The following is a 20,798-nucleotide window of genomic DNA, read 5'->3' on the forward strand; positions in this document are numbered from 1 at the left end:
AGACAGGTAGGTGATGGACTTGTCTCCTTCCGCATTGGTTTCTGAGCTGTCACATTCGATAACGGGTTCTTCAAGCTCCCATTCGCCTGTAACAATGGAAATATCCACAAATGCGACGCTGCAATAGAGGAAACAAGTGACTTCGCCGTTGGCTCGCATATGCATGTTGGTTTGCTTCCTCGGAAAAAGAGGGGTTGCAGCGCCAGCCATTCTATTCTTTAAAAAGCAATGGTTGCCCCTCAACTTTTTTCAATTGTGTTTCGAGTGTCCTCTCTGCATTTCACCACTCCAGAAACTGCAGCCCGCAGTCGTTGTTTGGTGTAGAAGCGGTAAATTCAAAAGTAACGCAATCAACGCGCTGGCAGCAACAACACACCCCTGCCCAATCGCAGTTCGTCCGGGACCCCCTACAAATATCAACATGGCCGAGGTCGACCATGAGGTTGTGATCGCCGCCGATCACGAGGTGTGTCGATGTCTCACATCCTAGACTTATGGCGGCGTCTCTAACATTTGTATAGGATTCTGAAGATAGCCAATCGGAGAGTGGTGTAAGTTGATGCCCAGGGACATCATCCCCTGCTCCGCATCTGACGTCGATGTAGCAAACTGCTTCCTCGACTAGCAGTCTTAACAGCTCCATTCATCAGCACCGGCTCGAGAACGGAAGAACCTACCACCGATACAAGGACGGCAGTAAGCTAGCCCCTTGGAATTGGAGTCCCAATTGTCTGGGACCAGGACGCGCCGTCTGTTAACGTGTTGATGTCTCGTAGAATATTATGCCCCCAACGATGAAGCAGAGAGCGAGAGGCTAGGTACATTGTCCCCTTCCACGATGACTGAGTTGGAGTATTGGAGACACACTGGAATGCTCCTTTACTGACTACCATGTATAGACTTTCAACACGACATCTTCCTTTACACCATCGATGACAAGCTCGGCCTAGCACCACCGTGCGCCGAGGACGCCAAGGTCGGCCGGGTTCTCGACGTCGGAACTGGCACCGGCAGCTGGGCCATGGACTTTGGTGACTTGCATCCCGAGGCCGAGGTACGTTTCGGAAAGCGTCTGATAACAGCAGTTGCGGTGAACCTGACGCTGTATACAGGTCATAGGTGTCGACCTCTCCCCTGCCCGGGCAGAATTGTACGAAAGTCCACGTCTACCCCAACTCAGCTTGATAGATTGTGCTGACAACTCACCCTTGATCTCAGTGTTCCCCCAAACGTACGATTCGAGGTTGACGACCTTGAGGAAGAGTGGACGTATTCACTGCCCTTTGAATACATTCACAGCCGCTTCATGACAGCAAGCATCAACAACTGGAAGGAGTATATTCAGAAATGTTATGAGTCAGTCATCTTATCTTCCCTTGCATCTGCCTTACTCTGCTTATCAGGCTGACATGCGACAGCAACCTGATTCCCGGTGGATACCTCGAGCTTCAGGATGCCGATGTCATGCCGCGTTCTGATGACAACCTCCTTCCAAAAGATGCCGCCATCATCAAATACGTTGATATGCTCAAGGAAGCATCCGAAAAGTCGGGCCGCGAGTATGTTGAGGTCTCATCGCTGAAGAACCTAATGATCGAGGCCGGCTTCGTCGATGTCGAGATGCAGATGTACAAGTGGCCGCACAATGAATGGCCCAAGGAGCCGAGGTACGACGGCAACGCCTCCCCTGATTTCTCCATAGCGCCTAGGGCGACGAAATCCGTCCCGTGTTAAACCAGAATCTAGGTACAAGAAGCTCGGGTACTGGACCCAGGAGAACTTCGGCGCCGCCCTCGAAGCTATCTGCATGGCGCCGTTCACTCGCGTCCTCGATTGGACCCGTGACGAGGTCAATGTTTTCCTAATCGACGTTCGAAAAGACCTGAAGAACAAGAGCTACCACGCGTACTGCCCTGTGTGAGTGCCGGCCTACGTCTCTGCACTAATGAATGCACGTCGACTAATGCGGATTTGATAGCTATTGCATCTTCGGCCGCAAGCCCGAGAAGGAGGTCACCACGGCGCCTCCGCAGCCGGAGTCCGAGTGATTCTCAACGAGTGACGAAGAATGTATTGCATTGAGAATGAGGGTGGGTTTACAGAGTACATAGTGTCCAAAAAGAGATTGGGTTGAGCATAGTGAACAAAACTGGCAAACCAAGCTGCTCAATTCCAGAGACCAAAAGCGCAGTGAACATCAAGAACGAACCTTCCTACCGCCTTTCAAGTGGGTTGGAAATGCAGTGCAAAGACACATGCGTTCAGAAGGGGGCTATGTCGGCCTAGTGTTGGACGAGAAGCGCGGCAAAGCGCCACGACGCCGCAGCAGGCAGCCGTCGACATGCTCGCAAGGATTGGAAAGACAGAGAAACAAAGAATAAACCTAGCAACAACGTGGTCCAGTAAGCTTAAAGCTGGGGAGGAGGAGGCGGGGGGGGGGGGATGCCACTTCAAGCATTTGGAAAAGAAGCCTAAAACAAAAGATTGGATTTGGGATATGAAATGCTCACTAAAACAGCCCCGCTATAACCCAGTTGCGGGTGCCTAAACATTACAGTACTACAGTGTTGAACAGCACTAACCTTTCTCCCCGGCCGTGACCCCGCTTTTCCGCGCGGTACCGGCGAAGAGCACTGCCACTTCCTCCTGCCCTCCCCACCCAAAGAAAACAGACCTGCCAACCTCACCACCACCGACCGCCGTTTCTAAACATAGACAGCGGGAGCCCGGCCGGGGGCCCGGGGCCCAGGATCAAGACACGGCCACAACATCAGCCCCGACTCCCCATCCGCACTCTTGCCGGGGGAGAGGAGCCACGGATTGGTTACCTTTTTGCAAAGCAGGCAGAGTTAAACAACCGAGCGACGTAACAAGGCGTTGTTTGTTGTGAAACATATAACCATGGGGCGCCATCGCTCCCTTTCGAAAAGACGGCGAACGAAGGACTCTGCCGTGTCACATCACCAAGCTCGCCTCTTGACTTATGTGATCTATCTGTTGAGCATCGTCCTACTCTGGTGCTCACCCTGATGTCCGAACCTGACCGCATCGCACCTTGAACCATCCATCTTCCTCTCTCTCCCTCACCGCCACACTCCTCAGTCCGAAGCAGGACCATCGCCGACATGGACCCATCACCACCCTGCACACCGTCGACGTGCGACGTATCCGAGAGCCCGTACGGCTTCCGCCCCGCGCTAGTCGCCAGCGCCGTCTTCGCGACCGTCCCGGCGGCCTGCCTCGTCGTCAACGGCGCCGTCGCCGCCCGGTCGGCGCGCCGGCACACCGCCACGGCGCCCTTCTGCGTCGTCGCCACCCTTGCCTGCGTGCTCGAGCTGCTCGGCTGGGTCGGCCGCATGGCTGGCTGGAGCGACCCCTGGGCCGTCTACCCTCTCATGCAGAGCCGGGCGCTCCTGACCATCGCCCCGGTCTTCATCACTTCGAGGTGCGTTCCCATACCCAGACTGGCCATCTCTGTGAAATACTAAACCCCGCTTCGCAGCATCTACGTCTGCCTCGCCCCGATGGTCCGAATTCTCGGCACGGAGCACTCCCTCGTCAGGCCTGAGCTCTACACCGTCATCCTGCTCCCGCTGGACGCCCTCGCCCTCCTCCTTCAAGTCGCCGGTCTCGCCGTCGGGTTCCGGAACGTCCCTTATACCCTCGGCCCGGGCGACTCGTACGCCCCCGACGACGCGGGCGCCAAAATCGTCCTCGCCGGCCTGGCAGTCCAGCTCGCGACCCTGGTCGCGGCGGGCCTCCTCCTCGCCTCCGTACTCCTCCGCGCCGCCCGCTCTCACCGCCGGCACGGCTACACGACGTTCCACCGCGACGTCGGCTACGTGCCCTTGACGCGCCGCTTCCGCATCTTCGCCACCGCCGTCCCCTCCGCCATGGTCGTCCTCTTCGGGCGCATGTGCTTCCGCGTCGCCGAGCACGCCGAGGGGTTCCGGGGCCCGCTCGCGACGGGCGGCGGCGAGGGCCTCTTCGTCGGGCTGGAGGGGTTCCTCGTAGCGTACGCGCTAACGGTGGTCGTCGGGTGCCACCCGGCGCTGTTCCTGCGGGACGGCAAGATGGTCTCGCGGATCGAGGCGGAGCCGTTCGTCGGCATCGACGGCGTGGGCGGCGCCTTGCGCGGCGCGGAGCACGAGCGGGACCTGGAGGAGCTGAGCAAGGTGTACCAGAGGCACCACGAGGAGGAGGAGCGGCTGTCGAGATTTGAGCGTGTTTGAAAGACGATACCCACTAGATCTGCGTGCGTAATATTATTGTTTCTGATCGGTCCTCCATATCATGGCTTGCCCGCGATGGGCGTATTTGAGTGTAGCCCTTTCCGGGCTTCGCTTGGAGTGCATTGCCCCTGCTTCAGCACTCTGCGGACTGGTCTGTCTCAAACAGCGTCGTTAAATGTGACAGAACCATGAGCCTACCTATGCTATCTGGTGATTCTGACTGTCACAATAGCCCTTTTGAATGGGAGAGGCTGGCTCTTTGTTTACACATTGTAAAATACCATCACCATCTATTTGACCTTGACGAGCGCCAACCACAGCGACGTAGGGCTACTTGACCAGGTGCTTTTCTTAAGCGTGGTCTGTCAGGCGTCTCTACAAGCACTACTGTTCAATCTCATTGTGCATGGGTAGGGGAGGAGGGGGATGGGGTTTGGCGTGTTAGTCAAGCCAACGGTAAAACCCAGGCTGCTGCAACTGGTGTTATCAAGCCACCCCTCAAACACAGACAGGGCTTCCTTTACGGAGTATATCCTCCGCTAAGTAATCTGGAGCAAAAATGCATAGGGGAAGTGAAATAATTAAAAAAGTAATTAGTCGAGGATCACAACAAAAAAAAAGAAAAGAAAAAAAGGAAGCATGCGACAATTCAGCCGGCATGACCCCCCCTCCCCTCGGACCAGATGCCTGCTCAGATGGCGACTGCCACGTCTTCCTTATATCGGCCCTCCGGCATGATACAACCCACAGGCAGGTACGGTGAGAAGGAACGAAGAAGAAGCAAGGATTCCAGGAAAAGATCGACGTGCAAGAAGCAAAATGTGGGGTATATGCAGATGCACATATGCATGCATGCATGCATATTGGCGGAGTCAAAACGATTGATTCCACATAGCGATTCCACATGCATCTCCACACCAGGACATGTCACACCCCCTGACTAGCGTGGAGCGCGCGGCCAATCACGGAGGATGCGGCTTACGCTTACACCTCGCTTTCAACGTCACCTCCCGGGGTTTTACAGAGAATAGGTGCTTTTTGTATTTGTAGCTAACAGGCGAAGGAAGGGGGGCGGTTTCTCTGCGTTGACATGGTTGTCAGGCTTCACCGGGTCTGATTCTGTGCCTAGACGGCCCTGGAAATATGTTCTGGAGTAGACTGACAGACTTTGTAAATGCCTCTCCGACGCAAGCGTAAACGTTCTCTGCGTGATGCCCTCTTGTATGTATAGGTTGATTTAATATGATACGAATCGATCCGACCTATATCCTCCGTCTAGTTATGCCCATGGTTCTCCGTCCCGCGTCAATCGTGTCATCGTGATTCATGCTGTGTCCTCGGCTTCGTCGGAAACTACACCCATTTGCCCCCATGAAAGGCATCCCTACTATGCGTCCATACAAACTCTTCTGCCCCCTCCTCCAACTTCCAGATCATCGACACTTCCAGCCAGACAAAACTCAAGCGGTGATCCCCTGCGCGCCAGAAACTATCCCGCCACAGACCTCCCCGTTATCATCAACATCCATCGCCCACTCAAGCTCCTGCACGCCGACCTGCTCCATGACCCTCGCCACGACGCTCTCGAACGCATCGCGCTCGATGATGGCGCCAAAGTGAATGCAGTCGACGACGCCGCAGAACTCGCGCTTGAGCGTATCGATGACGTCCCCGCGCATCAGCGCCGCCGCGCCGTACCGCGCCGCGAGCTCGAACCACGCCTGCACGGGCGTCAGCTCGATGTCGCCAGGGTTCAGCGTCTTGGCGAGCGCCAGCAACGACTTGAGCGACAGCGCCGAGCCGGCGCCCGTGTCGGCGCGCCATGTGTGCGCCGTTGTCTCTGCCTCGCGCCGGCGGATGGTGCGGTAGACGCGGGCGGGTGCGCTCGACATGCACATGGTGGAGGCCATCATGGTGTGGCCCGAGCCGGCGCTGCAAGGGTCGGCATGGGCGGGGAACTGGCGGGGGTGGAAGTGATTCCAGCAAATGTGTTCCATTCTGTGTCGCCAGTCAGACATGATGGTCGAGGGGGGAGGGGGGTAATAATGGGCACTCACGCAAGAATAAGATTTATGGCGGTTATCTCCTGTTCCGGAGTGAGATGGTCCGGCGTCGACGAATGCACAACGGCCGGCGACGACGAGGCGATCTGGAAGCATGGGGTGCCGAGGGCGTCGTCCTTGCGCATGGTGACGGTAACCTCCCCCATGTCGATGTCTGCGAAAAGGTCGACCGGCGGGTAGGGATCGTAGTCGTAGTCATAGTTGTAGTCGTCGGTAGGCTGAGGTTGAGGGGTTACCTGCGGTTCTGGGTGCGCGATCGGGAGCTGTTGCTGTAGAGCGGGCTGTGTCACCACGTGCCGCGAAGCTTGATTCTGGTCCGGAGCCTGAGAACGGTCTTGCTGCTGTTTCTGCTGCTGCTGCAGCACTCTCGGCTGCATCGTGTCCACTCTCTGCTCAACCACAGGCTCCGGAATTGGGACTTCGTGGACCACGACCTCCTTGCCCTTCAACTCACCAGGCACTCTGAGACCCCTGGCCGACAGTGCGTCGCGCATGCCTTTGTTCTCGGCGCGGAAAGCGAAGACCTCCTTTTCGGCGACGGCGATCATGTCTCTGAAGCGGCAAACGTCAAGCTCGAGCTGCTTGATGTAGTTCGCCTTGCGCGTGCGGTGCTGGATCTGCGCCCTGCGGACTTGCTGGCGCCGGAGCTTGGCCTTTTCCGCGGTTGTGAGGTTAGGTGCGGCGGACTCAGCTGGGAATGGTGTTAGTCGCGCGCGGTCCGTGTCAGCTGAGATGCTGGCCTTTTCTTTTTTTTTATTTAAAAAAAAGTGCGTGAGAAGTGATATGTAAAGAAGAGATCAGGCAGGAGCTTGAAAGCAAACAAAAGGGAGATGGGTATTATAGCTGTCATGGACAGTAGGGTGCGCAAATCTGTGGACACACTGTTGACGTGGAATCAAAGTCTGTGGGGAGCCGGACAGAGGTAGACTGATTCCATAAGCCAAGCCACGTCTAGCTTCATCAGCCATGGAAGTCCAAGACCAGCGGTGTGTGTGCCGCACCGAAAGGATCACCAAACAACCGGGAAAAAGACGTTGCAATCATGACCGGGGGGAAACGCAGGGACGAAGGGACCGCCGCCATCCTGTTCGTCCCATCGCCCGAGCGCCCACAAACGAAACCAGTCTCAGCCCATGACACCTAATCGGCACCACACCAACTTGGACCTAGCGGTGCGGGTAAGGCATCGTGCAGTGATGAGGAATCAATCATTCGCACCACACCCCACTGCCAAATCGGGCATGTCTCCTACCTCCTTCCCACGCCAGGTATGGTTTGCCTTAAAATGAGAGACATGTGGATAGGCTCGGTGGGCCACACGCTCCGAGAACATCATTGCTGGTTCGATGGAGTTTCCCACTTTGGAATCAAGAGGACCCTGGCGGGGGGAGGCGAGAACACGGGCACACAGTGGACACTTGTCGATCGGGGGAACCACCCACACGATTGCAGGGGGGGAAGAAAAGCAAGCAATGTGAAGATGTATGGAATCATAATAGCCGAGATGGGTAAGTAGTGCATATGCGCCCAGAAGGTGGGTGGGCAACGGTAGAACGCTCAAGAGGGGGATGGACGGGATGGCCCGATGGACGGGACGAATGCGACCACGTGGCATCGATGACAACAAGGTAAGATGAAAAAAAATAAAAATTGAAAAAAGGTTAAATAGGAAACCATCGAAGACTCACACGAACCCTGCCGCTCTTGATCGCCCTCGGCCGCCGTATCCCCAGGTTCCATGGCCGATGACGGCGATAACGACGACGACGAGACAGATGGTTGATGTTGTAGCTGGCGAGGCGGTGGCGGCGGCCCCTCGTTCACGAACTGCACCCTCCCCGCCCTTTCGTTCACCTGCTCCTCTCTCCAGTACCCCGTGAAGGATGGTCGGCTGTCGCCGCTGCCACTTTCCTTGCCCGGTTGTTGCGGTCGCTGATGCTGATGCTCATGATATTGCTGCTGCTGTTGCTGCCCAACCCCCTCCCCCGCCAACGCCGAAGCCGCACGGTGGTCTGCCATGCCCGCTTCACCTCAACGAAAGTCCGCCCGTGATGGGAGGATTGGATCCACGATGGTGGCCGTCGATTGACCGATGTAGAGACAATGGAGGTGACGTGCGGATGAGAGGTCGCGTGCCCACTCGCGCCACCTTGGGATTGCAATGTCACCGTTGTTGTGGGAAAAGAACGGGCGGGGAAGAGTCGAATGAGGGGTTTCTCCTGGTTGTGCTGGCCTTGAGAAAAAATAGAGATGGGCGAATTCCAAATTCCCATCCGGTTTCCCCTCTCTTTCTTTTCTGCCTAACTAGGTAGGTAGGACCCCCCCCCCCCCCCCCCCCCCCCCCCCTTCACGCTCCTCACGGGCGGCTAGACAATTCAGGGAATGCCGGCTGGCCCTCAGTGTCCTTTGAGGGGGGGCTCCTTGGGGCTCCTTTTTTTGGAGGGGACCGTAGGCTCCCACTGGACAAACCATATTCCGACGGTTGACTTGTACTTACCTACAAAAATACCACATACTCGGTGCAACTGCAACCGCAATAATTGAGATGCCACTCGAAATTCAACAACTAATTCTTCTCAAATTTGTTGTAAGACAACTGGAAAACTTGTTTCCATTCCGCATTGAGAATCGACAACGCGAGATTGACACAAGGGCGGTTGACACGTGCCAGAGTCTCTATGAAAATGTTCATGTCTTCCCCCATTGTGCAATATAAGAAGAGATATGGCTGCGACGACAGCTGCACTGGAAACTTTCCTCGCAGCCTAGAAGGAAGGGACTTCAACTGGAAAAACTGCTTCTTCGACATCATCCTCCTCCATCATGTTTTGTTCCTACAGCATAATTCAGAATCTTTTTTTCCCCGTCACGCCCAACGCCTTGCGGGAATCATATCCTTAATGCCAAATTGGCCCAGATTTCGCTGTTGATTTTTGGTGTCCGCCCAACGCCGTGTTAATGCATTTTGCCCTTTACTTTTTTTCCACCCTTCAGTCGTCATCCTCGTCCTCGCTGGCGGTGGCCGTATCTTCCTCGACATCCGTCTCAGGGATGTGTTCCTCCTCGTCCTCGTCGCTGTCGTCGTCGGCCGTCATGTTGAGACCCGGAACAGCCTGGTAGTGCACGTAGTCGTCTTGCACCCACCGCTTGCTGACGGGCAGCTGATAGGGGTCAAAGGGAAAGTAGGGGTCGAGCTGGTACGCCTCCTCGTCCTGTGCTCCGGAGCCCGTATCTCTGAGTGCGCCGCCCATGCCGTATGTGTCCGACACGAACTGCGACAGTCTGATCCGCTTATTCTCCTCCACACGCGGGAAGATATACATTAGGCCGAGCTTGTGCGCCAGTGTCGCAAACTCTTCGACAATTGCCGGTGCGCAGATCTTGAGAGGGTTCATCTTGCAGTAGACGCTCGCCGAGAGCTCTTCTCTCATCCCTTGCATCCACTCCAGCTCGTGGCCCAGGTAGGACGCGGGGTCATCTCGGTCGACAAACTCGGGCGTGGATACAATCAGGTCGCGCCACCGGAAGCAAAACATGTAAAGGGCAGCCTGCACTTGCGCGTAGTAAATCTGGTGCCGTCTCAGATCCGGTCCACGGGCGTCCGGGTCGTGCTTGAGGCGGTAGATCTGCATCTGCTTGAGCAAAAGGGCGAAAACTGTGCGCACCAGATCGGACGGCACGTGGGCGCCTCTCGCCATGAACCCGGCCAGGTACGTCGCCGCCGCCTGCCGGACAAAGCTTGGTCGGTTCTGCGAGCCGAATATGTGCATCAGGCTGCCGACAAAGGTGTCTCGGAGCCGCGCCGACATCTGGCCAAAGTGAAAGAGTAGGAATTGGGTATGGCGGGACTTGTATGTCGGCAGCACAATCTTTCCAAAAGACTGCACGAGCAACGCGTACCGTTCCCACGCCTGGTCCGAGTCGGGGTTCTCGAATAGAGGAGTATAGTGTTCGAACAGGGTGTCGAGGATGGCGTCCAGCTTCTCAACGTTGCCCTTGACAACCCGGATCTTCTCCTCCTTGTCGTCGAAATCTGAATCGTCGCTGTCGACCGACTCGTCATCGCTGTCCTCGTCCGAAGCGTCTTCGTCGCCTTCCCAAGAGTCGTTGCCTAGCGACTGTCCAAGCGCGTACGCAACTGACGCCGTGAGGTCATCGTCGAGGTCGTCGAGGTCCGTCTGCATCTGCACGTCGATCTTGACCAGCCGCGACAGCAGCACGTCGACGATCTCGAGATCCAACTCCCCGGCGTATTCCTTGAGCCTCAGGAGGTTGTTAACGTAAGCGACAAACATCCTCTTAGGGTCGTCGTCGAACGGGAACTTGGTGTCGATCAGGTTGCGGAGAACGGGCGTCGCGGCGGGGAACATTTGAAGGATGTACTGCAGGCCGGTGTGTAGCCGCTCACGCATCGTCGCACGACTGACGGAAGGAAAGTCGGCAACGGTCCATTCCGAAAGTCTGGACTGGGAGAACTTCTCGACGATCATGGACAGCACGTGCGTCAGGTAGGAGCCCTGGGCGCTGACCAGGGCGGCCAGGAACTGGATGTACACTTTGAAGAAGTCCTCGTCTCGACCCAGCCATGAGACCTGCAGCACCGTCCTCACAAGACCATTGCAGGCCTTGTTCTTCAGCAGCGGGACGCAGCTGGTCAGCGCCAGCACGTAGCCCTTGAGCTCCTGGGGTTTGAGGGTGTCTTCGTCCTCCCCGGCGACGGGCGGCAGGTACCGCTGCTTGTCATTAGCGAAAATCTCCTTGAGCATGTCGTAATCCTCGTCCTCCCCCATCAGATGCTCCTCCAGCGCTTTCCGGACTTCCGAGTTCACTTCGTCCATCGACCGGTTGCCGAATTCGAAGACGCGGTTGTTCATTTCGTTTATGAGGACCTTCCGCCTTTTGGTCGGGCTGGAAGGCGGGTCGGCTGCATCAAAGTCGATTTCGTCGGCTTTCCTTCGGCCAAGGACTGTAGACGTTTGCCGCAGAATGCTTTTGATGGGCGTCGCCGTTCTCGGTGGCGGACCAGACCGGTGTCTGGAAATGGGTGTAAAGGGTCGCATGGGGATGGAGATGGATGGTCGCGTGTGGTGGCCAACGGTCTTTGATCTGTACTGTGTCGGCGCTTGGGAGTTGGATTTCAGATCGAGACTGGACGTCTGGCTATTGTGTGTTGCGCAAGGGTCTGCAGAAAAAGATACCATGCATGTCTCTTTCTCTTCCCTTGTCCGCGAGAGATTAATTGCGTTGGAGATGTCGTTATGTGGCTGGCCGGATTATTTCGTAGGGCGGGTTGCGGTTGGTCGCAGTTGCCTGGGAAAGTTTCAAGTATGGGCGGTGATGCCTTGCCGATACTTTTTTCTAAGGCGAGTGGGCATCTTTGCAGTGGTGGCCTGGCTGCTGCCGGGGAAAATTTTGAGACTGGAGGGGTTGCGCACGTGCCTCGAGAGAGGATGGCCCACTTCAGCCTGAGGGGGGGAGGGGGCACGGGGGCTCCTTCCTCTATACTCAGTACTTGGGTGGTTCTAACTTCTAGCATCTCGCACTTAAACCCCCTGAAGTGGTCCTGGACCGTGCACCAATTGGTCAGAACAAAATCCAACTTATCCAGGTGGCGGCCAAGATGCTAGGGTACCTAACTAACTACTAAGGTAAGGGAGTGAGTGTATGGCGGTTAGGCCGATGTCCTCTTCTCATTAAAGGTCGTTCAGCGTACTAATGCTGCTTATCGAAGGCCATGAGTATCAACGAATTGCCGTTCATCAGCCACGCCGCCGACTTCACCATGTGCACTGGGATGTCGAGAGTTTGCGCGACAAAACTGGGATTAGAAGCCATCTAAAGTGCTGTAGCTACCTGTGCTATGGATATACGGTCCGGGCCCGCTCCACAAAGCTTCGATGCTTTGCTATCTGCTCTTTGCCAATGCCTGGTGACCGCTTCTGGGCCCGGCATGGCTTGACTGAATCGCAACGCCATAATAGAAGGGAATCTATCGAATAGACAGCGAGTCAAAGAGAAGGAAATACAACAACCCTTCCAGCCTACACTTTTAGGTAACCACCTCTGCTCCCCTTTCCACCAAACCTGAGATTCCTGGGACCTTCATGTACAACCGTATATGTCCTGCCCTACCAAATTCTTCAAGAGGTATTAATCCTCGTACTTATACAAACGTCAGCCTGTGACAGACACCGACTTTACTCGGGCGTCGGCTTCGTGAAGCCGCGACCAGTACGTAGGTATATGCCGAGAAAGGTTTTCGCCCACGCATACCCACACCAGCAATTGAGTGGCTGGGCAGACTACTGGTAGCCGTCGGCGCCGCCAGTGCCGTTGTGACCGGTTTGCGCGCCGTACATGTAACCCTGAGCGTCGGCACTTCCGTCTCCCTGCTGAGCTCCGAGGACGTTGTTCTGAGGCTCGGCTTGGAAGCTTCCGGCTCCCGTTGGAGGGTTGGCGCCGTAGCCACTGCTGCCTGGGCGGTGCGCTCCCTCACCTCTGTTCGATTGGGATTGCTGCTACGCTCGTCAGTTAGGACCATTCGCAATATCAATAATGGTAATGTAACGAGTTCATCGCCGTGAACTGACGGCATTGGATTGTACGTACTTCCCGGTACTTAGAGAGGTAGATCTTGAGGGCCTCTGCATAGTTCTCGAATCCCAGAGACGTCATGGCGAATAGAATGTCTTCTCCGTTCACCGTCTTTCGCTTCTCCTGGTGGCACTTCTCCGAGGCTATGATAGGTTAGGTCTCTGAGCTGTAAAGTTGCCCCTTAATCTGTGGGACCGGCTGCGGTAGAAAGGGCGTACCTTCACTCGTGATGAACGAGATGAACTCGCTCACACACTCTTGCATGCACTCCTTGGCCTCCTTGGCGATTTTGGCGTTTTCCGGGAGAGCGTTCTTCATGATGCGGGCCACTGGAGCAAAGTTACGTATATTAGCGTCGAGTTCATCATATTTCTCTCCGCCAGAAGCACCGACTGCTTCTGGCGACTGCGGTGACGAATCGTGAGACATCGACAACTAGAAGAGACGCTGTAACCGCCAGCTTCTTCTGTAGACAGATCCAACTGGCCAGGGACGACAGCAGTGAGCGGCAGGAAAAGCGAATGGCGAGCAGAGATGCGAGCAAGCAAGCAAGCAAGCAGGCAGACAGGCAAGCCAATCCCAGACCCCAAACGTCGCCGTCATAAGAATGGCCAAAGCGCACAGAGCAGCGGTCCAAATCATCATCGTCGTCGTCTCGTCGTCGCGAAGGAAAGGAGGTCCGGCTTACCATTGGCTATGGGCAACCAGCGGTCCTGCTCCTTGACCTCGAACTCATAGGTGAGTCCACCGGACTGTGGGTCTTGAGGCTCGTTCATTTGTTCCTCTTCCGGTGATTGTACACCTTGGTCGACATCCTTGGGAGGAGATTGGGGGGAGTCCGACATATTTGGCTACCTGCAGCGGCTGCTGGCGTTCTTGTATCTTGCTTGGGCTCTTGCAGCTCGCACACACGGCGACGGGCTTAGGATGATGTGTCCCTGACACGTTGCAGGTCCGTAGGGCTTGCAAGTTTCGCGGCTTAGCTGCAGGAGTGTGCGTTAATCCTGCCCTGGGCTACTCGGCTTGTCCTGTGATGGATTGCTTTTTACTCGCGATCCCCTGGCAGGCCCTGTCTTGACTTCAGGCTATGACGGATCTTCCTGGGGTGGCCTGTATGATGCCCTTGCCCGAGTAGAGTTGGGACCGAGACTGGGAAAAAAGCGGGAAGAAGGTGGCTGCGTTTGCGGGTCCCACAGAAATGGCCAACCTCTAGTCCAAGGAGAGGGTAGCGTCGACTTGGGCAAGGTGCTTCTTGATCGCCCTGTTGCAGCTGTGGGTATGCGCGCTCCTTCGGGTTGGTGCTCGATGCTCGGCGCGGGTTGACCTGTTCAGGATAGAAGGCAGAAGGAAGTTTGCGAGTCGCGATGGGGGTGGGTGAGGGCAGTTCAGGTCGAATCAGGTAGCCCCGAGGCGGATGGATGTACGATGGATGTACTTGTTGCGTGCTTCTCGGCAGAGCTGCGGAGTGCTGCGTCAAGGAGGCGTGGGCAGCCGGTTCTGGCACAGTACGGACGAGCAGGTCTGGGAGACTTCGGGCGAGCTTTGGGAGCGCAAATAGTCAACCCGTGGTTACACACCGGTCGGTTGGACGGGAAAGCCGTGATAGGGGAATCGAGAGGTAACAGCTGCAGAGGCGCGTCAGAGAAAGCTTCGCTTGGCCCTAACGGGACAGGGAGAGAGGGCGAGCGAGGGGGAGAAACAGGAAGCGGTACTGGGGCTTGGGAGAGGACCATAGAGCAGTGTAGACACACTCAACGCGCGTGCGCGCGAACGTGTATGGACGGAAGGGGGGGAACACGAAGAGGGGCGCGAGCCATACCAAGTGCCGTCGACAAGGGCCTGCCCGAATTCACTTACCAGTTGTTTCGATCGAGGTCGCAATAGTGCCTAACAATGCGCCTTGTCTGGAGGATGCACCTGTACTTGTTGATGGCTGCAAGAAACGTGGGGTTGGTGCAAAAGAGAGAAATGGAGGGAAAGTGGGCAAAGAAGGTGCGGTCAACAAGAAGCTGGCGCATTAAAGCACAATAACAAGGTCAAAGTCCCTCAAAGTCGCGCCGTCCACCAACCGGGTTATCGATAACGGGGTCGGTACCTCGTCAGCAAGTGTTTCACCGTGGGGCTCCGAAGTACCTGTCAGCTTCCAGGATTTAGCTCGGTACCTCCAACGCCCACCCCCTCCCCCCATCATCCGATCCGCTTCCCTAGCACACGTGAATGAAGAGATGCGCTCTGAACCGAACCTACGACATGTCTTTCGCATTCTCCATTTTCGCGCGCTCGGATGTCCATTAGCCGTCGGTTCGGGCTTCAGATAAACTTCTGTTCCTTCCCTGCTAATCCGTTAGACTGCGAGAGCGCCGAGAAGACAAAACGCTCAACGTTCCTACACTGACGACACTCGATGGGATTGTTGATGTGACAGGAGGGAGACAAGACAGACAGGGCTTCTTCTTCTGGTTCATTTTTACTTCTACAGCGCCTGTTCCGTTCCCTCCGCCCGGTAGAGTTTGATGTGTCATTGCATGCATTCATGCTGTACGGTATCAACACGGGCTCTGGCCATCCCTCCCATGCCCCTCCTTGTATGAGCGGTGTGAGCTGCACGAAGCCACTAATTCAGCTCGGAGGAGGGTAGCAAGCACAACTACCTTGCCTTTCACCGGCGCATGGCGGACGCCAAGCAGCGCAAGTGGCACAATCGACGAAACCAGACGGGGGATTTGAGAATCGATTCTGCAGACGCTGATGGGGGTGAAATAGCGGAAGATGGACGGCGATCGCCTGATAGCTCCGTCACGCCGAACGGGCGTTGTTGACGAAGTAATGCACTCGGACACATTCAGCCAGCTCCCTCGATGTCGTTCTCAGCCGTGCGACTTTTGGCACTTTGGACAGCTCGTCAGTCGTCGCGACAGGGCCGAGTGGGAGGGCGACTAAGCCGCTTGATTTGACAATGGCCCGTCTGGAGTAAACAAGCCGTCAAACCTGTCACCTGTCCGTCTCGACATCGCCCCCAACCTACTAAGCCCGCTTTGTCAGGCACAAGAAGGCTGATGGTAGCGGCAGCGGCAGCAGCAGCAGCAGCCCAACAACCAAGCGCTTCAAATGACGACTTGCTTGGGCCGAAGCATGCGCCTCGGTTGGCCCGCGAAGCCACTTGCCTTTTCAAGTGTCTTCTCGGACACGAGGCTGCCCGTCAACAAGGCCAAGCCAAGCTTCTTAGGCCAATGAGACATTGTCAGGCAACTTTTCGTTCCTGTGATTGGCACAATATACCCCGGGAAGCGTCAGTCGTCCTTCGAACAGCCATTGCCGCCAGCGAAAATGCGGAGAAATTCTGCCAATGTCTCGAGAGCATGCGCCGGTCACCAGTCGGCGGCCCATCGCCTTACATACATGGCACCTCTCTGACCCTGCATCCAGGCTGTTTCTCATCACGGTTGGGCTCCTTTCCTTCTGTCGGGAGCCAATAACCCTATTATTGGGCTGGGCTCGGATTGGACGACGCTTGCCGCATCAAGAATACAACCGGATCCCATGCGCCGCCGACCATTTTCTCTCGCTTTTGCACGACCCTGGTCCGGATGATGCGGTCCCTACCCCTCCTTCTCACTTACTCCTCGTGGCGGGAGGGGTACGCTTTTCGGGACTCCGTCGCTGTTGCGGGTGATTTCATATCACCGGCGTAAGGGTTGCATGTGTTGGCTGCGCTTCCCTTACCCCCTGGAAGACATTGACAACTCAGAGGCACATCTTCTCCCTCCTGATCCTGATCGACGACAACCTCGCCGAGATGCACCGGTCTGGTCTTGCCGGTGGCCCCCAGATAACGGATGCCCGACATCATCGTCATGAAAACCAAAGCCCTCGAGATGCCGCTGCCAATTGCAGTATCGCCCTGAATATGACAGATTTCCAACATCACACGAGGCGCTGGGCGCCATGCAGCACGTCAGCAAGTACTCCAACTATCTTATCCGCGACTCGGGTCGCATTAGGCAGCCCATGGTGCCGCCAGCCCACATACCAAGAATGATTTCGTACTTCTTCGTATAGCATGCATGCGACTAGAGAAACCACGGGAGTCGGCGAGGCGGGTATGGAGTGTGGAATGCCTCCATCTCTCTCCACGTCTAGCCCGTGACTGACCACAGCCAAGGTGCCGACGGCACCTCGATCGTCGGGCATCAGTGGCGGTGGCTCAACTGCGCGTGATATCACAGCTGTAGAATCAGTTGGGTACAGGTATCAGTCGCCCCATCGCAGCTATTGCGTTTCACATATCTGCAAACATGAACCGGACATGCTCGTTTTCGTTCATCGATATAAGAATCGATCGGCGCACGCAGGAGAGCGAGCAGCTGATGTCTTGACGGCCACCAATCGATCATCGGCCGGATCGGCCGGTCCGCCTCCGTCGCGCGTGCTCCTCCTCTCCCGAGTGAGAGACGGAATGGGCCCGTGTATAGCCGTCTGATGGTCCAGAGAGGCACTTTGGAGGTGGTAGCCCCCAACGCTTACACCTTTTCGTCAGGCCGCATGAGAAGCAGCCAGTGAGCTCGCCTCGTCAATTGGGGCTTTCTCAGCCAGCCATCTGAACCTCCCAAGGCTGCCATGGCTCTTTGTGTGGTGTGTTGATCTGACTACTTCGCAGTGCGATCCTGTCGGGCACTGAAAGGTTGTTGCCGCCGGCATCTATTGCGTCTTGCATTGCTACGCATATGGCGCCGGACAACGCATTGCTATCACTAACACTACACCATCAGCAAGGCCTTTATTGCCAGGCGCATTGCTGAGTTGTCTGTCTGTTTGTGCTCCATCGTCCACGGGTATATGCGACGTCGCCTCGTTTTCACATCACCGAAGTTGCAGTGACGTCCTCGAATGTCTCATTTCACTCCCCAAACAGACGCGTGGGAATGCCCTTCCACTAGGTACTGGGGAAACAGCGAGAAATCTTCCATGCTCCTCGCTGCCCGATACGACACGGTGTGGGCTCCGCGGTCAAAAGACAAACCTGAGAAGAGCGTCATCAAGGACACGAGACCAGGCGCAAGGCCAGGTTCCCTCCATCAAGTCCATATCTGAGAACCGGTCTTCCCCACCTTAGTTCTGGACGACTTGGACATTGTTCTTCTTCTGCAGTTTCAATATCTTCAGCAAAGTGGTCTTCCAATGACGTGTATGACGTTTACGATGGGGATAGGAGGGACTAGCCCATGTCACTGACCTTCCATTTCTCCAACTCTTCCTGCTTGGCCTTGTACTGCTTGACGAGATCCTCAAGGACCTTCTTCAGACCTTCCGAGTTTGTCGTTAGGGCAGGCATGACGTCCTTGACCGTCTGCTCCATCAGTACCCCGTTAATCAGGCGGAAACACTTGCGATCATCCGACAGCGGCTGCAACGTCTCCAGCACGAGCCTGTTCAGATGATGATGTCCCGGTCAGTAAAGATATCACAATGAGCGGTGTGTGGGGTTCATCAACTTTAAGTTTTGAAGGGTGGTATAAGAGCGGTGTGAGGAATAAGTTGGCACAGGGAAGTTCGGAGGTAAATCCGGTGTTGGCGACTGAGGAGGGGGAGAGAGACGACGAGTCTCGAAGACAAAAGGGCAAGGACTCACTTGTGTTCCTCGGCTTCTTGCTCGACGTCGCCGATCTTCTGAGCAATCTGCTGCAAGGTGTTCTTGTAAATGCCATACTGCGTTTGCAGATCTGAAGACAGTTTAGTTTATGCATTGTGTGTGTGAATGTGTATGTGTGTGAGGGAGAGAGAGAGGGATGGCGGGGTTGATTTGATTCCGTGAGGCGTCAAAACTCTTTGCCCCCGTCGCCCGTTCTTTCCTGTGCGAGAACTGACCTTGCTGTTTCCGCTGGTTCGCTACTTGGGCCGACATCGTGGGTGCGAATCTTGAGTCGAAGTCGAGTTGAGAGGAACGTTTTGATGGAGCTTGATGAAGTCGCAAGAAAGGTCAAGACGGGCCAACTCAAGTGAGGGACAAGGCGCCAGAGGAAATGCCCTGCGTGCGAGCAGTGACCAACAGCAGATAGAAGTTCTAGAAGGTGTCTCGCCTAGTGGTCCGAGCTTTTGCCGCGCCGAGGGCGACCGGCCACCGTAACTGCCCCCCCCCGTCCAGCGCAAAGCAAAGCCCCGGCCGCTTTCTCTCTCCCCACCAAGTGGTCCCATCCAATCCCTCGCGGTGCATTCTGACCCTTTGAACCCCGGAATCTTTTTGCGCCTCTGCAACATCACGCCCAGACGCCGAGGCAAATATTTCCTACGACCTGCGATTGTACACTTCCCACAAAGCCCACACATACAGTTCCGACTCAAGATGCATCCCCATCTGCACACCAAGGACAACTTCGGTCAGAGTCACCCTCCCACTCCAACCGGCACTTGCGCATGATCGGGCCGCTGGCTCCCCTTGGATCCGCAAACACGGGTACTAACATCCCCGTTTGAAACAGAGTGCGAAGACATCATGGTCGCCCTCGAAGAGTGCCACGCCAAGGGCTTCCTCTTCAAGTCCCTCGGCGGGTGCAACGGCGCAAAGGACAAGGTCAGCGAGTGCCTCCGCGGCGCGCGCGCGAGGCGCACTGAGGCGAACAGGGCCGCCGCGAGGGCGAAGCGCGAGGAGCGGGAGAACCGGATAAAGGAGATTAACAAGTCGCTCGGCCTTGACTAAAATGCGGACGACTTTATTCACCCGTTTCGATCGATCGAACCCGGAAAACCCTCGTCGCCGGAGCCCCCAAAGTCGCATCCAATGCGACGGGGGCGTCGACTCGACATTGTATTAATACCACGAACACTCACAGCTTTATCAAACTCGGAAGACGACGAGGACGGGAAACAGGATTTTAAGGAAAGACATGTACAAGCGATTCAGTTGGCTGGGGGAGGCGCCCTACGAGGCAACGGCGGATAATGTACCATATCATGGGGCAATCGAATCGGCGCCCGGCATACGCGGAAAGACAAAACATCACTTTTTTTCAAATTTGGTCAAATTCTTTTGTCCTGTATTAGGCTGATGCTACAGTAACGTACATCTCGCCAAAGAGTCGCACAGTCGCCCCCACCTTTCAACACCCAGTCACCCTTTACAAGGTGCGACGGAACTCGCTGCCAAAGGTGAACAGGCCAAAGACGGACAGGACGCTGAGCAGGATGGGCACGGGCTTGCGGAGGCGGATGGCGCGGGGGATAGAGGAGCCACCAAGGACGGCCGAGGCGAGGAGACTGAGCTCGACGCCGAAAGACTCGCGGTTCTGGATGCGGTAGCCGCCGAGGCCGTCTGAGCCGTGTATCAGTCGTGGCCAATTTCAATGTCCACACATGGGTGCGGCAGGACAGGGTGGAAGAAGACATAGAATAATAGAAATTGCTACGTACAAAGAAGACCGACGCTGACGCCAGCAATGATGGACGGCAGGGAGCCAGTACGGGCGTAGCCGGCGATGCCGCCGCCGGCAGTCAATGCGCCCAGGACGAAGGAGGGGATGGACAGGTCTGAAGACTGCGCAAAGGTGTTACTGTCAGCTTCATGTCCGGCTGGTGACAGCGAATCAGGCTGTGCTAGTATACCATTTTGAGATTTGTTGTGAAGTAAGCTGAAAAGAGAGCCAAATGTGTTTGTTTAGAATTGCAATTGGTGACAGTTGAGCTCAAAAGTATGTGGAAGATCACAGTAGATGTAAGATCGGTTCGGTGCCTCGGGAAGTCCAAGCTTCAGCTCGACAACCCACCAAAGAAAGGCGACAGACAGCTGAATGATCTCATCCATTCCAGCGTATGACTAATCACGATTCTTATACCTGAACCACAGAGACCTAGAAAAGCAGGGACGCTGCTACCCCGGATTTGTGGCTTGGCGGATTGCGAAGGTCGAGCCATCACC

At 55.9% G+C, this 20,798-nt stretch overlaps 9 protein-coding genes across 9 annotated transcripts; 3 read left to right on the forward strand and 6 right to left on the reverse strand.

Moving 5' to 3' along the window:
• Positions 1–421: 421 nt before the first annotated feature.
• On the forward strand, positions 422–2,048 carry CDEST_03060 (Putative S-adenosyl-L-methionine-dependent methyltransferase superfamily; the record flags this gene model as incomplete). The annotated part of the gene is made up of 10 exons (XM_062919219.1): positions 422–466; positions 522–551; positions 606–696; positions 777–818; positions 900–1,054; positions 1,113–1,150; positions 1,219–1,356; positions 1,419–1,667; positions 1,747–1,917; positions 1,979–2,048. 10 exons carry the CDS (start codon positions 422–424, stop codon positions 2,046–2,048), a joined length of 1,029 nt encoding a protein of 342 aa, XP_062775270.1.
• A 614-nt stretch (positions 2,049–2,662) lies between these two features.
• On the forward strand, positions 2,663–4,833 carry CDEST_03061 (Putative RTA-like protein). The gene is made up of 2 exons (XM_062919220.1): positions 2,663–3,445; positions 3,503–4,833. The coding sequence occupies exons 1-2, from the start codon at positions 3,126–3,128 to the stop codon at positions 4,230–4,232; spliced, it is 1,050 nt and encodes a 349-aa protein (XP_062775271.1). The 5' UTR covers positions 2,663–3,125; the 3' UTR covers positions 4,233–4,833.
• A 605-nt stretch (positions 4,834–5,438) lies between these two features.
• On the reverse strand, positions 5,439–7,729 carry CDEST_03062 (uncharacterized protein). The gene is made up of 2 exons (XM_062919221.1): positions 6,290–7,729; positions 5,439–6,230 (listed from the first exon to the last, which is right to left on the reverse strand). Exons 1-2 carry the CDS (start codon positions 6,841–6,843, stop codon positions 5,693–5,695), a joined length of 1,092 nt encoding a protein of 363 aa, XP_062775272.1. The 5' UTR covers positions 6,844–7,729; the 3' UTR covers positions 5,439–5,692.
• An 80-nt stretch (positions 7,730–7,809) lies between these two features.
• On the reverse strand, positions 7,810–8,553 carry CDEST_03063 (uncharacterized protein). The gene has a single exon (XM_062919222.1). It carries the CDS (start codon positions 8,312–8,314, stop codon positions 7,853–7,855), a length of 462 nt encoding a protein of 153 aa, XP_062775273.1. The 5' UTR covers positions 8,315–8,553; the 3' UTR covers positions 7,810–7,852.
• A 732-nt stretch (positions 8,554–9,285) lies between these two features.
• CDEST_03064 (Putative RNA polymerase I specific transcription initiation factor RRN3) lies at positions 9,286–11,355 on the reverse strand (the record flags this gene model as incomplete). Its single annotated transcript, XM_062919223.1, has 1 exon — positions 9,286–11,355. One exon carries the CDS (start codon positions 11,353–11,355, stop codon positions 9,286–9,288), a length of 2,070 nt encoding a protein of 689 aa, XP_062775274.1.
• A 674-nt stretch (positions 11,356–12,029) lies between these two features.
• Positions 12,030–13,744, reverse strand: CDEST_03065 (Putative transcription factor, NFYB/HAP3, transcription factor CBF/NF-Y/archaeal histone). The gene is made up of 4 exons (XM_062919224.1): positions 13,578–13,744; positions 13,108–13,218; positions 12,905–13,032; positions 12,030–12,813 (listed from the first exon to the last, which is right to left on the reverse strand). The coding sequence occupies exons 1-4, from the start codon at positions 13,732–13,734 to the stop codon at positions 12,598–12,600; spliced, it is 612 nt and encodes a 203-aa protein (XP_062775275.1). The 5' UTR covers positions 13,735–13,744; the 3' UTR covers positions 12,030–12,597.
• Positions 13,745–17,520: 3,776 nt separating this feature from the next.
• Positions 17,521–18,933, reverse strand: CDEST_03066 (Putative prefoldin beta). The gene is made up of 4 exons (XM_062919225.1): positions 18,755–18,933; positions 18,519–18,609; positions 18,123–18,315; positions 17,521–18,031 (listed from the first exon to the last, which is right to left on the reverse strand). Exons 1-4 carry the CDS (start codon positions 18,789–18,791, stop codon positions 17,999–18,001), a joined length of 354 nt encoding a protein of 117 aa, XP_062775276.1. The 5' UTR covers positions 18,792–18,933; the 3' UTR covers positions 17,521–17,998.
• Positions 18,934–19,078: 145 nt separating this feature from the next.
• On the forward strand, positions 19,079–19,650 carry CDEST_03067 (Putative cytochrome c oxidase biogenesis protein Cmc1). Its single transcript, XM_062919226.1, has 2 exons — positions 19,079–19,263; positions 19,366–19,650. Exons 1-2 carry the CDS (start codon positions 19,230–19,232, stop codon positions 19,581–19,583), a joined length of 252 nt encoding a protein of 83 aa, XP_062775277.1. The 5' UTR covers positions 19,079–19,229; the 3' UTR covers positions 19,584–19,650.
• A 1-nt stretch (position 19,651) lies between these two features.
• On the reverse strand, positions 19,652–20,676 carry CDEST_03068 (Putative TMEM14 family protein). Its single transcript, XM_062919227.1, has 3 exons — positions 20,486–20,676; positions 20,294–20,417; positions 19,652–20,195 (listed from the first exon to the last, which is right to left on the reverse strand). Exons 1-3 carry the CDS (start codon positions 20,486–20,488, stop codon positions 20,002–20,004), a joined length of 321 nt encoding a protein of 106 aa, XP_062775278.1. The 5' UTR covers positions 20,489–20,676; the 3' UTR covers positions 19,652–20,001.
• Positions 20,677–20,798: the final 122 nt, after the last annotated feature.

Source organism: Colletotrichum destructivum, chromosome 2 (assembly GCF_034447905.1).
Source record: "Colletotrichum destructivum chromosome 2, complete sequence".
NCBI lineage: Eukaryota > Fungi > Ascomycota > Sordariomycetes > Glomerellales > Glomerellaceae > Colletotrichum > Colletotrichum destructivum.

What these genes read in the sequence shown, in the direction of transcription:
- CDEST_03061 (XM_062919220.1), top strand. Translation starts at nt 3,126, where the DNA reads ATGGACCCATCACCACCCTGCACACCGTCGACGTGCGACGTATCCGAG. An exon ending in CCGGTCTTCATCACTTCGAG is followed by an intron (nt 3,446 to 3,502) that starts GTGCGTTCCCAT and finishes CCCGCTTCGCAG; the next exon opens with CATCTACGTCTGCCTCGCCC.
- CDEST_03062 (XM_062919221.1), bottom strand. Translation starts at nt 6,843, where the DNA reads ATGATCGCCGTCGCCGAAAAGGAGGTCTTCGCTTTCCGCGCCGAGAAC. An exon ending in GCCATAAATCTTATTCTTGC is followed by an intron (nt 6,231 to 6,289) that starts GTGAGTGCCCAT and finishes CTGGCGACACAG; the next exon opens with AATGGAACACATTTGCTGGA.
- CDEST_03063 (XM_062919222.1), bottom strand. Translation starts at nt 8,314, where the DNA reads ATGGCAGACCACCGTGCGGCTTCGGCGTTGGCGGGGGAGGGGGTTGGG.
- CDEST_03065 (XM_062919224.1), bottom strand. Translation starts at nt 13,734, where the DNA reads ATGTCGGACTCCCCCCAATCTCCTCCCAAGGATGTCGACCAAGGTGTA. An exon ending in CTGGTTGCCCATAGCCAATG is followed by an intron (nt 13,219 to 13,577) that starts GTAAGCCGGACC and finishes ACTTTGCTCCAG; the next exon opens with TGGCCCGCATCATGAAGAAC. An exon ending in ACCTCTCTAAGTACCGGGAA is followed by an intron (nt 12,814 to 12,904) that starts GTACGTACAATC and finishes TGACGAGCGTAG; the next exon opens with CAGCAATCCCAATCGAACAG.
- CDEST_03066 (XM_062919225.1), bottom strand. Translation starts at nt 18,791, where the DNA reads ATGTCGGCCCAAGTAGCGAACCAGCGGAAACAGCAAG. An exon ending in GAACCAGCGGAAACAGCAAG is followed by an intron (nt 18,610 to 18,754) that starts GTCAGTTCTCGC and finishes AACTGTCTTCAG; the next exon opens with ATCTGCAAACGCAGTATGGC. An exon ending in AAGAGTTGGAGAAATGGAAG is followed by an intron (nt 18,032 to 18,122) that starts GTCAGTGACATG and finishes TTGAAACTGCAG; the next exon opens with AAGAAGAACAATGTCCAAGT.
- CDEST_03067 (XM_062919226.1), top strand. Translation starts at nt 19,230, where the DNA reads ATGCATCCCCATCTGCACACCAAGGACAACTTCG. An exon ending in GCACACCAAGGACAACTTCG is followed by an intron (nt 19,264 to 19,365) that starts GTCAGAGTCACC and finishes CGTTTGAAACAG; the next exon opens with AGTGCGAAGACATCATGGTC.
- CDEST_03068 (XM_062919227.1), bottom strand. An exon ending in CGTCAGCGTCGGTCTTCTTT is followed by an intron (nt 20,196 to 20,293) that starts GTACGTAGCAAT and finishes TACACGGCTCAG; the next exon opens with ACGGCCTCGGCGGCTACCGC.